Below are 15,324 nucleotides of genomic sequence, written 5' to 3' on the forward strand. Positions count from 1 at the left end.
ATTACTCATTTCAATGATTTCTACAAATGGACTACAACAAACAAAAAGAAATCAATACTTGTACATGGAAAGAATGTCATGCCTGACTTCCATTTCCACTGTATTCTAGAATTATAATTATTTCTTTCAGTCAATAAATTCCTTCAATTTCACATTAAGTTCAACAGATGAATAATACAGCCAGATACCACAAGTTGTAAGCAGTGGAGTAATAATTTGATTTTGCTCATGCTTTCAACAGTGTCGACTAGTATCAGCAAGCTACACGGAGCACTATTACTTTTAAGCTTTGAACTGCAGGATCAACATCTTTCTTAATCAGTTTTATATGTTTGATCACTTTTTGTTTCTTTGAGTTAAAGCTGTCAAAGCTCTAGACACCTCCCAAACTTAAACTGTTACCACCAGTGACATTGTGGTTGATTTGTCACTTATTAGGAATGACGTGTAACAAATTGGGTATGTGTGTACACCACACTTTCACCACAATATTAAAATTAGTAAGGTAGAGGACTGTTTTTAAATAAGCCACTCTTGGAGCTAATTTTTATTGGGGAAGGTAGTGTAAGAGGCCACAAAAGAAGAATGCGAGAGCATTTACAACACAGCACTCAGTAAGCTCACTCCTGCATCAGCTGGCTCCACGTGAGGCTTTTGGCAAGAAATAAACACTGTCCATGCAGAATCAACAATGCCAGGTTTAAGTTGATCGACTACCATGGCATTGACTTCACATGTGTAAAGGCATGTACAGTCAACTGCACTATGGCTGTTAGCACTGACTATTTGCTTGCCCTACACGACCACACACTCAACCACCACTCATCCAGAACAAAATACCATTTATTGTATAGTGCAGCAACATGACTATACTGCTACATACTGCTAGTACATATACAAGTAACCTAGTAAATTAGCAGTAATGTACATAGTTTGAAAAAGGCTGCTGTTTCTCCAGTTATATTAAATTAAGTAACTGCTTTTCATTCCCTACTGGTAAACTAATATTTACATAAATAAACTGATTCTGATAGTTACAGAAGTGATATCTGCAAATAAAACAGTATGGCAACTTATACTGCTGAGAGCTGTGGTGCATGCAGCGTGAAGTGGTGGTTAGCATCACTGGCCGGTGTGCTGCAGGTCATCAGTTCAACCCCAACCAACACCGGTTATTTGTTATTTAGTGTACGTCATTTCTGGAAGCTTCTCAGAATATCTTACGTTTGTAACATGCATATATTGTGGAACATTCAGTTTTTGTATAAATAACAACACTCTCCATTTGGAAGCTCATTCTGTTCTGGCAGTAAGTTGGTGTTCATAATAAATGTGCTTTCTGTGCTGTCATATTTCACTGACAAGCTGGCTTTCGGATTTAGACTCTAGTGCAGTTATGATGAAACATTTATATACGAAATGGGAGCTAGCCCACAACTGAACCTTGTGACTTCTAAATAATCATTCCTAGGTCTGGTGTTATAGATACTCTACTTTCAACAAGATAGCACTAGACACAGTTTGCTTTTGCTCTAGTCAAATAGTGTGTGAACACTACCCTTGATTCCACATCATTCTAATTTCCAGTCATGTAGAAAGTGGTTTACGCAACACAATACCTTCAAGAGATCTCTAAATGCTCCTGCGACTTTTTAGGACTAATATAAAGACAAATAATTTTTTCCCCAGCAATTAACTAAAATTACTATCAACTTAACCTATAATTAAAGCCGTAAAGATTTATTGTCATGTTTGTATTAAAATTTCAGGAAGTAAATTTGAGTTGGAACAACTTCTTCAAAGAATTCTGAAAATACTGGAAGAAGAGAAATTGTGTAGTAGTTTCCTACACCTTTCTTCATCTCTCTTGAATATTGTCTTACCTCTGCAAACAGGCTCTAGGAAACATCTGTGACAAAATAATTGCTGTATTATTGAGAATGTTGTCATTAACAGATTATCCATTTTTGAAAGTAGATGGTACATCCACAAACTCAAGGCCAGGAAAGAAAATTGCCTCCGCAATCTTTCAGTGAATCTATCTTTAGTCAAAGATGTGTGAGTTAACTTCCCCAATAGACTTTTCATCGCTTTCCCAACAATAAATTACCACACTACATCACCTCATGTTATCAATCAGCACATCATGCTATGTCTTGTCTATTATATTTTGTACATCACTGTGTGTATGTTTTGTACAAGAATAATTACTGAACTGGCAATTCCATAAATATCCTTTCATCCATCAAAGTATACAGACCTGTGGATTTTGAAAAGTACTAGAGAGGTACTGGCAGAGGTGAAGCTGCAACAGTGGATTGTGAACAATGTTTGAGTGGTTTATAAGACCATTGCTCATGAATGGCAAAGTTCCAGGTTCAAGTCCCAATATGGTAAACAATTTTAATCTGGCAGGAGGCTTCAGCTTTATGGATAGTGTCTTCTAACTAACAGATGAATTACTAACTAGAAAAGAAGAGCACATAGTGTAAGAATGATAGGGATGTCGTGTTCTTTTAAACTTCAGAACTTTGAACTCCCTTATAGATGTAACTTCAAGCAGTCAGTATCTGTCAACTCTATCTTTCAAATGCGTAACTTATTATTGTAAAACAAATACATCCCATAATATTATAATTTAGAGCAGAAATACTCTGTAGACTATTCCTTCTTAAGTGCCACATTCAACGAAAATTACGCCCCTTCAAAGTCAACCAATCTATTTGTCATGGATGAAAATATATTGTAAAATTAATTACTTAATGTAATAGTTGTGTTAGTTGTAGCTTTTTGAAAGATTGAAAAAGCAAGATAATCACCTGAACTGCCAGGTTTAAAAGCATTCCCATTTTTAAATGCAAAAGTGCTGAGGCTGGATAGATGTCAGTTGCAATCTGTGAAGCAAGTGCTGTCACAAATGACCATGGTGAATGACAGTCATTGCTCCTGTAAAGTAAAACGATATGATTTGCATATATATAGTAAACAAATATTCGAGTAGTCACTGGCATTTAGCAATAAAAGTAATTTAATATATATATTATCAAGTGAGATGGAAAATTTTGTGCAAAAAATGTAACAGACAAAACAATAGAATTTCATTAGTGAACCATGTTTCTTAAATGTAATATAGATTTGTCACAAATATAAAAGAAACAAGTGTAATTATCATCCATACATAACCAGTACATATACAGAAAGAGTATTCATTTACAAAAGATAGGATTAAAGTGAAACTAGTCATAATTGATATTAAAAATAGAAACATACCTAATTCAATCAAGTTGTTTATTCACAAAAAAGGCTAAGAATTATTTCAGCACAAGCAGAATAATACAAGTTTTAACACTGGCTAATTTCACAATTTATTTAAGTTTTCATGTCCAGATCTACAGGATACTACATTTATTTATTTATTTATTTATTTATTGTGTCAAAAGTACAGAAATATCAAATATATGTAAGTGTTGACATATAATAGAGGTAACATTCCACATGGGAAACGAAAGCATTGGCATGTTGATAGACACACAAACACACAAAATCAAGCTTTCGCAATCAACGGTTGCTTCGTTAGGAAAGAGGGAAGGAGAGGGAAAGGCGAAAGGATGTGGGTTTTAAGGGAGAGGGTAAGGAGTCATTCCAATCCCGGGAGCGGAAAGACTTACCTTAGGGGGAAAAAAGGAAAGGTATACACTCGCCTTTACATATGTCTGCTTGTGTCTGTATATGTGCGGATGGATATGTGTGTGTGTGTGTGTGTGTGTGTGTGTGTGTGTGTGTGTGTGTGTGTGTGTGTGTGTGTGTGGGCGCGCGCGAGTGTATACCTGTCCTTTTTTCCCCCTAAGGTAGTTTTTCCGCTCCTGGAATTGGAATGACTCCTTACCCTCTCCCTTAAAACCCACATCCTTTCATCTTTCCCTCTCCTTCCCTCTTTCCTGACGAAGCAACCATTGGTTGCGAAAGCTTGAATTTTGTGTGTGTGTTTGTGTTTGTTTGTGTGTCTATCAACATGCCAACACTTTTGTTTGGTAAGTTACATCATCTTTGTTTTTAGATATATTTTTCCCACATGGAATGTTTTCCTCTATTATATTTATATCATTAATTTAAGTGTTGACATAATTTTACACAAAAGGAGACCAAAAATAGGACCCTTCAAGTGCATTTGGTGTAGCTCTCATAAGGTCTTGGATGGTGCAGGTGGTTCATGATGAGGAACACTGAAGGAAATGGCTGTCAGACTGCTCAACGCCACACTGGCAAAGAACTGAGTCCACAAAGAAACCCCAAGTCGACAGATTGGTCTGAAATCAAGAAAGAGCTTCTTGACAACTACTGAGGCGCTCATCGAGAATCCACAAACAGCAATGATCTCGTGATGGCGGGAGAAATGTCTGTATTTGGGAGAATGGATGGCTCCAAAGGAAGAACTTCCCCTGGACATTCGGAGAAGTGGTCAATACGGAGGTCTCTCAATAGATTACGATGGTACTAAATCAAAGTGTGAGAAGATTTAAGATCGTGAAATCAAGTTTTCTTTACCAATTTTTGACCTTAAAGCTTGTAGCTTGGTAACAGAGGAAGTAAACAGCTGACAAAGTGCCTAGGTCTCCGTCAAACAGGAACTGAGAGCCAAGGCATCTTCCACTTCACAAAATGACCAAGTTACCACATCGCAAGTGAGTTAGTGGTGCCTGCACTCCACTGTCCTTGCTATACTGATTGATAACATATATAATTCACAGTGCAGAATATGAGATTAACCGTAGACCTTCCTGGAATCAAATCCTAAATCTGATAACCCAGTGTTACACATTAAGTGAGGACCATGAAAATATCAAATGAATTTAGCAGAATATTTATGTGGCTCTCCAGGGGGTAAGCTGACGATCACATTAGTGCCAAACATATTCTACAATGTTGCAAAGTCTGCATTAGATCAATGGCATGAAGAACACATTTCTTCAGTCGATATATAACTTGTCCTGGCTTCACTTGGGAAGCCCACGCTTCGAAGACATGGGAGCATCACCTGCCATCACACTGATTGGCTTTTGAAATACGAACTGTATACACACGCATATGTAGACAAGAAAAAAATCCTGGATTCCCCAATTAAAAATACACTTTTTCTCTGGTAGAAATACAGTTTTCTCCAGATCGGAATACAATATACCCCTGATAAAAGCATATTTTTCTCTGTGTTAAATGACAATGCACTTTCCCTCAGAGCAGTAAAACTTATCAATCCTTTGAATGGTGAACGTTTCATACACCAGCATAAAAATTCCCAACATTACGGAAATGAAAGCCAGCAAAAACAATGTGTTTTGGGAAGATCTCTGATGCGTGGCAACATCTCCAATGCATATTTTCATATTATGAATTCATAAACACAAATTCCACCGAATACAACACGGTAGCTTCTGAAGCACAGAAATCAAGATTTTGATTTGCTTTTGTCAGCCAATGACAGCAGATATTAAAGGCACAGGACATGTGATGTGATCAGCCAATAACAACATCATTGTTAAGTAGCCTAACACACAAACAGGAAAAGTTAATGGTTTAAATTAATATACATAAGAGTACAACAACAAGAAAAGCTAAGCTTTCACATATAATATTGGTCACTGAAATTTTTTGTTGTCTTTTTTTTCTGAGGATGTGGTTTGGCACAATGCCAAGTGTACAGCTTATATTGCAGCAAATGAATATTTCTGACAAGCACAGTTATAAATTTCACCGCTGTGCAATGAACATTTTATGGGTTATCTGGCTGCATACATGTTCAATCGAGCACTTTGACTTTTCCATAGAAAAGCCAATTATACATGCAATTGCTCAAGAACTCACTTTGCAATTATACTTTATGCCATTGTTACTGCATAAGTTCTGACCTATCAAAGAATTTAAAAAAATATGAAAAATAACCTTGAAACTTAGTCTTCTTTAGAGTGTTTTACCCTTTAACATATATCACTCATAGATGTGTCAGTAAAATTTTAAATAATAAAATAAATGGCTGGTCTTCTGGGACCAAAATTTTTCAAAGTGGTTAGTACCCAGTGTTGTGACAGTGCCACGAGATTTAAAAGTGCCGCTACGTCAGTACGCGAACACGGCGATAGAGGCGCTCCACAGCTCGGCTGAGCGCGGAAGCGCCACCTGGCTATGAACGGCGCTGGCCGCATGTCACGGCACGGCAGTCGAATGACAGATACAGAGTTAATAGCATGTAACCCGCTATTGTTTCTACTTTTGTATATCCACGCAATTTATTAGTGATTAAAGGTTATAACTCTTTTTGGCGACGAGGTCGGATTTTTTTTTCCTGCGTTGTGGAATTGTGTGTTCATGTCGGGGCATACATGGAACAGCTACTGCAAGCGCTCATTGTACAACAAACACAGCTGTCGGCTGCTATTCAGGCGTTGTCGACGTCGCTTACTCATCGTCTGTCTTCCTCTTCTCCGCCTCCGTTCCCTCCTTACGACGAGGCCGCTGAAGACTGGGAGGATTATGAGAAGCGTTTGCGGCAACACTTCTTGGCTTTCGGCGTTGTCGACGCTCCTATGTGTAAGTTGTTATTTCTATCTTGGATTTCCCCACGGATCTATCAGCTGCTACCCCAGTTAGCCCCTCTGCAGGAACCTGCCTCTCTGTCCTTCCAGGAAATGTGTGACTTATTGTCTAACTATTACCGAAAAAACACCCATGTCGTGGCCGCCCGCATGGCTTTCTACCGGTGTATTAAACAGCCCCATCAATCTTACTGGGCTTGGGCAGCGGAACTACACGGTCTGAGTAGGAAATGTCAGTTTGTCACAGACACTCATCATGAGTCTTATGCTGATTCTATGGTTCGGGACGCTATTCTACGGCTTGCTCCTGATAAAGAAGTTCGGCAACGTGCCTTACAACTGCCAAACCCATCGTTGTCGGAAGTTCTCAGCATCACTCAATCTTTTGAAGTGTCTCATGCTGCTGGTGCGCAAATAGACGCGTGGTGTGATGTAGGCGCCGTACAGACCACTTTCGACGTGGACAATTTGCCTGTTTCACAGGGGAACGACGATGTGGCGGGGGTTCACTCGCGTCAACAACGTCGCATTGGGCCGCCACGCTCGCAGCGAAAACAGCAACCATAGAAGCAGGTTCGTTCCGCACTTCCTTCTTGTCCACGTTGTTTCGTACAGCATGACAGGACCGCGTGTCCAAAACGTTGGGCCACGTGTAATTCATGTAGGAAAAAAGGCCACATTGCTTCTGTGTGTCAGTCCCCTAAGGTTCCTGTTGACGAGGACGAGGCATCGGACATGGATGTTAACTGTGTGCTTTCTCAAACAAATGAGTTGTTTGTTACTGTTCGTGTTCTGGATAAAGACATTCGCACGCAAGTGGACACTGGCTCTGCAGTAACTCTCATTAATTCTCGCACGTATTTGGAGTTGGGCTCCCCTCCCTTGTCTCCAGTTACGTGAAATCTATGAACTTATAATAAGCAGAAAATTACTATCGTTGGCCAGTTTGATGCTTCCACTGCCTACAAGTCTATTGTTAGGCCCCTCACATTTTATGTGGTGGATCATGCGGGCACTGAAAACCTGTTCGGTTATGATGCTTTCCAGTTGTTTGGGTTCTCCATTGATGATGATGTGCACCTCATATCCGAGGATATTCCGTATCAACAGCTGGATGGATTGTGTTCTGAATTCTCGTCCATGTTCTTTGCTGGTCTGGGTCGTGCCAAGGATTTTGAAGCCCACATTACTCTTAAACATACAGCTCGCCCTAAGTTTTTCCGGACACGCCCTATTCTGATGGCGTTGCATGCACCTGTCAAAGCTGAGATAGACAGGTTAACAGCTTCGGGGATTCTCCTTCCTGTTACCTCCAGCGAATGGGCATCGCCAATCTTGGTGGTTTCTAAACCAAACGGGAGTCTGCGATTGTGTGGTGATTTTAAAGCCACTGTCAACGCTCAGAGCCTCATTGACACTTATCCTCTGCCCCGTCCTGAGGAGTTATTTACCAAGCTCGCTGGGGGCCAGTTCTTTTCCAAACTTGACTTATCGGAGGCATACCATCAGTTGCCGTAGGATGCGTCTTCCAAGGAATTTCTCGTCATCAACACTCCTTGTGGGTTGTATCAGTACCAGCGGTTACCATTTGGTGTCGCTAGCACGCTGGTCATTTTTCAGCGGTTTTTGGAACAGCTCACGGCTTCCGTTCCCGGATGACATTGTTGTCACGGGGGCTTCCACTGAGGAGCACCTTCGCAATTTGCGTTCACTGTTTTGGGTTCGGCATTCAGCTGGGTTGAAGTGCAATCTGGACAAGTCACAGTTCTTCCAACCCTCCGTTGTGTATCTTGGTTTCCACTTGTCCCGTGAGGGTATACGTCCTCTACGACAGCACGTTGGGGCCATTACTGCTCTACCCCGGCCGTCTACGGTCAAAGAACTTCAGGCGTTTCTAGGCAAGATTGCTTATTATCACAAATTCATTCCATCCGCAGCAGCGGTGGCTCATTCTCTGCATCAGCTGTTACGCAAAAACGTTCCTTTCTGTTGGTCCGACTAGTGTGAGCAGGCTTTTGTCCGCCTGAAGGCTCATTTGCAGTCGGCACCTTGTCTTGCCACATTCCATCCGGGTCAGCACTTGGTTCTGGCGACTGACGCATAACAGTATGGCCTAGGGGCTGTTCTCGCCCATCGGTATGAGGATGGGTCGGAACGACCCATCGCCTACGCTTCCAAGACCCTCAACGATGCCTAATGGTGTGACTCTCAAATCGAAAAGGAGGCGCTCACTATCATTTATGCTCTAAAAAAGTTCAGCGTTTTTTTGTATGGTTCTAAGTTTCACCTCATCACCGACCACAAGCCGCTGGTCTCTCTGTTCAGCCCCTCGGCGTCGCTTCCGGATAAGGCAGCTCACCGCCTGCAACGTTGGGCCTTATACTTGTCTCGTTTTCACTATGAGATCCACTATCGCCCCACGGCCCAGCACGTCAACGCTGACGCATTGTTGCATTTGCCGATGGGCCCCGACCCGATTTTCGATCGTGATGAACTACTCTGTTTCCACATTGATGAGGAAGAACGTCGTGCGGTCGAGGGTTTTCCACTTACAGGTTCGCAGGTCGTGTCGGCTACTGCGCGGGACCCGGTCCTGCGTCAGGTGATCGGTTTTGTTCAACGGGGTTGGCCGGCCAGGACCAAGGGCTGGGCATCGGATCCCCTTCGCAACTACCATGCCTTGCGCCTTTGTCTGTCTGTTTGTGAGGGTGTTGTTCTTCTGGTCACGGATGGCGCATCTCCACGGGTCATGGTGCCAGCCTCTCTTCGCAAAGATGTTCTCAAACTATTGTATGAAGGCCGTTGGGGGATTTCTCGGACTAAGTCCCTGGTCCGCAGGCACGTTTATTGGCCTGGTATTGTTTCGGACATCGCCCACATGGTCGCTGCGTGTGGTCAGTGTGCTCAACAACTGGCTGCACCCCGTACAATGCCCTCTCCGTAGCCTGATCCGGCGCAGCCGTGGGAACGGGTGCACGCTGACTTTGCCGGCTCCTTCCTCGGCACTTATTGGCTACTGTTGATTGACGCCTTCTCGAAGTTTCCATTTGTTGTTCGATGTCCGTCGCCCACCACTGCGGCGACGACGCTGGCTTTGTCCAAAATCTTTGCGCTAGGAGGTCTTCCATCCATGATTGTCAAGGACAATGGCCCTCAGTTCTCTTCGCAGGCCTTCCGTGATTTTTGTACTGGACAAGGGATTCATCATGTTACAGCACCGCCCTTCCATCCGCAATCGAATGGGAAGGTCGAGCGCCTTGTCCACACTTTCAAAAGGCAGATGAAAAAATTGCTTAGTGATTTTTCCACAGATGACGCTCTGTTGCAATTTCTGAGTTCTTATCGCTTCACGCCTCTGGGTGATCGCAACCCTGCTCAACTCTTGCATGGCCGCCAACCGCGCACTCTACTGCACCTGCTTCACCCTGTCAGGCCTTGTACTGTGTCCCCTCGTGCGGGAAAATACTCGGTGGGTGCCGACGTGTGGGCACGAGGGTATGGATCTCGCCCTAAATGGATACCAGGGGTGGTCCAGGCTCTTCGCGGCCGCCGGCTTTGTGAAATACGTACAGACGACGGCATGGTTGTTCGCCATTATGACCAGATGCACCCACGAGTGGTGGCCATGCCGGTGCCACCGCCCCTTCTTTCGCCTCCACCAGCCTGAGAAGACAGTCCTGTCGCTGCTGCTGATCTTCCGTGCGTGTTGCTGCAGCCGACATCGCTCCCGCTTCCGAGTACGCCGGAACCGGCCCCAGTTGCGGCGCTGCCTTCTCCGGGACCCATCTTGCTGGAGCACACCCCCAGGTCCACGACACCTATGGATGCTGCTCCGGAGTTTTCACCCATCATCTCGTCCAGGAGGCACGTTCCACGAGCAAGCTTCCGTCCTGGACATTTTCGACCATACTCTCGTGTCTCTCCGCGGGACCTTCTCGGGGCCTCCCAAGAGGCCATGGATGTCTCCGCACTGTCCGTGTCTCCAAGGAAGTGAGTGTTTTTTTTTTTTCAAAGAGGGGAAAAGTGTTGTGACAGTGCCACAAGATTTAAAAGTGCCGCTACGTCAGTACGCAAACACGGCGATAGAGGCGCTCCGCAGCTAGGCCGAGCACGGGAGCGCCACCTGGCTATGAACGGCGCCGGCCGCATGTCACAGCATGGCAGTCGAATGACAGATACGGAGTTAGTAGCATGTAACCCGCTATTGTTTCTACTTTTGTATATCCACGCAATTTATTAGTGATTAAAGGTTATAACACCCAGTGTTAAGTTTTGAATGAGGGTATAACTCTCTGTGATTTACTAAATTCATCATACATTCTCACATGTAACATAGTTCATCTTGCATAATAAGAAATTTAATTTGAAAGTAGCACTTCTTAAACAACCATTCTTAATATTTTCCCATGACTTGTTAGAAACGTAAACAGTTGTGATGCCACACTCATCGAAACAAGGCTCACAAGAAAGACACACCAAAAGCAGTTTATTGTTACAAAGTATTGCGCACTATTTGACACACTTTGCTGTCAGCAGATGCCAGTGTGTGCTGTGCATTTTGTTGGTGTAAATGATGCATTCTCTTTGCAACAAACATTTTATTTTGGTTTTATTTTCTCGTTTATGTTTTATTGCTGCAGTATTATTCGGCACTAGGGGCTACAGTAAAGACCCTCATTAGAGTATCAGTTCTTACCAGTCAAAATTACAAAAAATTAACTGAAAACTAAAACAATGAAAAATTCCCAGAATTCTAAAAAATTCCTGGAATCTGGGTTTTCCCAGATGACAAAAGTCCTGGGTTTTTCCTGAATTTCCCAGTTGTTCCAGGGCATGCACACCCTGGTAAATACCAATGAGTTTTATTCCCATTTCTGTATGAAATTTGGGTCTAAATCACAGTTACGAATAATATCCACAAGCATTGACTGCAAATCAAATGTCAAGGGCAGGGAGTATGGTTTCAGAGGAGTATGGTTTCAGTGGCCCTCATCCTTATTAGCTTTTGTAGCTATTTTTACTTTTCAGTCTCCACTGTACTGCAAATTGAAAAGCTCATTCACTGGAAGGGAACACCCTCTTCTTTTCTTTTTTAAAAGCAGGCTCTATTTCCAAAAACATTTTGAATAAATAACATTTAAAGAAATATTATACACTTAAAAATAGTTTTTCTTAAGAATGTTTTCATTGATACTACCTCCAATACATAGGACAAATTAAGAGACAACACAGAACGATTTACAACTCATGCACATCCACAGGGAAATTTCATATGCTACGGATAGCAAAGTTACAATTCAAGAAGTAAACTGTACCAGGAAATCATGGGCAATAACAAAAAAATCAAACTCAAAAAGTGAATGAGTCCAATGTGAAACAAATCTATGCCATTGTGATATCTGTTCACTACTAGATGACAATAGAGCTGAATCAAATGCACCTCTCGACACCATTCTTTTTCTAAACTTGTTTCTATGAAATTTTTGTAACTCATTTTCAATAAAGGTGTTTTTGAGTCTATTATGATATTTGGCAACTATCAATCAGAATTTCATTTAACACATTATATTTTTTCCTCTTATACACTGAGGCGACAAAAGTCATGGACTACCTCTTAATGATATTGGACCTCCTCCTGCCTAGCGCAGTGTATCAACTCAGCGTGGGATGGATTCAACAAGTCATTGGAGGTCCTGGATTTTGTGCATGAACTGACCTCTCGACTATCTCCCATAAATGTTCAATGACATTCATGTTGGGTGATCTGAGTAGTGTAATCTTACCCTCCCACACATCACCTTTATATTTCTCTTAGTCTCTTCATTATTATCAAAAGCTTCGAGAGGCGTACGATATACAAAAGAAAAACTTTTTACTTATCTTCATTTTCTCTTCTTGTTGTTGGTTCCAGTTCTTGCATCTAGGGGTACATTCTTGAGGCTGAAATGTTGACATACTGGGTTCCAGATGACTAAATAACTGATGAAGGACTATCTGTTGCTTCTATAACACACTGACTTAACAATCTTCATCTTCATACAACCATTAATTACATTGTCGTAGACAAAATTAAAGAACACATACATTTCCATCAGAGGCATGCCCACTACTACCTACAATCTGCAGTACTCATAATATTCCAAAGACTTCACAAAGCTAAAGAGTTTACAAACTTTCTTGACAAAAGAAGAACCTTCGCTAAAATATAGCATTATTTTGTAAATGAGTCCAGAAATAAATTTTATAAATATAATCAGATAGTGCAATTAATAATACGAATTTTAAATATGCCAGATATTTCGTAATTTCAAACCTTTCTAATAGAAAAGTAAATTTAACTGTTAGTACATATCCATTGTAACAAATTAATTTCTTTTTACACATTGTAGTCTGAAATATAATACAGTGTATACAAAATTGAATGAAATTCTTTCAGTGAAATAGCTGAGAATGTTCGCCTATACCAGATTCATGATTAATCCTGGTATCGGCTACTTAAACATTCCACATGGGAAAAATATATATATAAAACAAAGATGCTGTAACTTACCAAACGGCAAAGTGCTAGTATGTTGATAGACACAATTTTTTTAAAAAAAAAAAAAAAAAAAAAAAAAAAAAAAAAAAAAAAAAAAAAAAAAAAAAAACCACACACACACACACACACACAAAATATTCAAGCTTTCGCAACCCAAGGTTGCTTCATCAGTAAAGAGGGAAGGAGAGGCAGAGACGAAAGAATGTGGGTTTTAAGGGAGAGGGTAAGGAGTCATTCCAATCCTGGGAGCGGAAAGACTTACCTTAGGGGCAAAAAAGGGCAGATATACACTCGCGCACACACACACACGGGCAGATATACACTCGCGCGCGCGCACACACACACACACACTAACACACACGCACACACACGCGCACACACGCACACACGCACACACGCACACACACACACACACACACACACACATCCATCCGCACATATACAGACACAAGCAGACATGTAAAGGCAAAGAGTTTGGGCAGAGATGTCAGTCGAGGTGGAAGTACAGAGGCAAAGATGTTGTTGAATGACAGGTGAGGTATGAGCGGCGGCAACTAGAAATTAGCAGAGGTTGAGTCCTGGTGGGTAACAGGAAGAGAGGATATATTGAAGGGCAAGTTCCCATCTCCGAAGTTCTGATAGGTTGGTAATAGTGGGAAGTATCCAGATAACCCGGACGGTGTAACACTGTGCCAAGATGTGCTGGCCTTGCACCAAGGCATGTTTAGCCATAGGGTGGTCGTCATTACAAACTAACACTGTCTGCCTGGGTCCATTCATACGAATGGACAGTTTGTTGCTGGTCATTCCCACATAGAAAGCTTCACAGTGTAGGCAGGTTAGTTGGTAAATCAAGTGGGTGCTTTCACATGTGGCTCTGCCTTTCATCGTGTACACCTTCCGGGTTACTGAACTGGAGTAGGTGGTGGTGCTGGGAGGGTGCATGGGACAGGTTTTACACTGGGGTCAGTTACAAGGGTAGGAGCCAGAGGGTAGGGAAGGTGGTTTGGGGATTTCATAGGGATTGACCAAGAGGTTCCGAAGGTTAGGAGGAAGGCGGAAAGATACTCTTGGTGGAGTGGGGAGGATTTCATGAAGGATGGATCTCATTTCAGGGCAGGATTTGAGGAAGTCGTATCCCTGTTGGAGAGCCACATTCAGAGTCTGATTCAGTCTCGGAAAGTATCCTGTCGCAAGTGGGGCACTTTTAGGGTTCTTCTGTGGGAGGTTCTGGGTTTGAGGAGATGAGGAAGTGGCTCTGGTTATTTGCTTCTGTACCAGGTCGGGAGGGTAGTTGCGGGATGCGAAAGCCGTTTTCAGGTTGTTGGTGTAATGGTTCAGGGATTCCGGACTGTAGCAGATTCGTTTGCCATGAAGACCTATGCTATAGGGAAGGGACTGTTTGATATGGAATGGGTGGCAGCTGTCATAAAGGGGGTACTGTTGCTTGTTGGTGGGTTTGATGTGGACGGATGTGAGGAGCTGGCCATTGGACAGATGGAGGTCAACGTCAAGGAAAGTGGCATGGGATTTGGAGTAGGACCAGGTGAATCTGATGGAGCCAAAGGAGTTGAGGTTGAAGACGAAATTCTGGAGTTCTTCTTCACTGTGATTCCAGATCATGAAGATGTCATCAATAAATCTGTACCAAACTTTGGGTTGGCAGGTCTGAGTAACCAAGAAGGCTTCCTCTAAGCGACCCATAAATAGGTTGAATAGGTTGGCGTACGAGGGGGCCATCCTGGTACCCATGGCTGTTCCCTTTAAATGTTGGTATGTCTGGCCTTCGAAAGTGAAGAAGTTGTGAGTCAGGATGAAGCTGGCTAAGGTAATGAGGAAAGAGGTGTTAGGTAGGGTGGCAGGTGATCTGTGTGAAAGGAAGTATTCCATCGCAGTGAGGCCCTGGATGTGTGGAATATTTGTGTATAAGGCAGTGGCATCAATGGTTACAAGGATGGTTTCCAGGGGTAACAGATTGGGTAAGGATTCCAGGCGTTCAAGAAAGTGGTTGGTGTCTTTGATGAAGGATGGGAGACTGCATGTAATGGGTTGAAGGTGTTGATCTACGTAGGCAGAGATACGTACTGTGGGGGCTTGGTAACCAGCTACAATGGGGCGGCCGGGATGATTGGGTTTGTGAATTTTAGGAAGTAGGTAGAAGGTAGGGGTGTGGGCTGTCGGTGGGGTCAGGAGGTCGAT

At 42.6% G+C, this 15,324-nt stretch overlaps 1 protein-coding gene across 1 annotated transcript in view; it reads right to left on the reverse strand.

The window, feature by feature from the left end:
* LOC126417024 (uncharacterized) overlaps positions 1–15,324 on the reverse strand; it is a 67,592-nt gene that overhangs the window by 42,031 nt on the left and 10,237 nt on the right. The window contains exon 2 of the mRNA XM_050084914.1: positions 2,820–2,946. Within this exon, the coding sequence (XP_049940871.1) occupies positions 2,820–2,849 (30 nt within the window). The 5' untranslated portion in view covers positions 2,850–2,946. The remainder of the gene's footprint in view (positions 1–2,819; positions 2,947–15,324) is intronic.

Source organism: Schistocerca serialis, chromosome 8, assembly GCF_023864345.2.
Source record: "Schistocerca serialis cubense isolate TAMUIC-IGC-003099 chromosome 8, iqSchSeri2.2, whole genome shotgun sequence".
NCBI lineage: Eukaryota > Metazoa > Arthropoda > Insecta > Orthoptera > Acrididae > Schistocerca > Schistocerca serialis.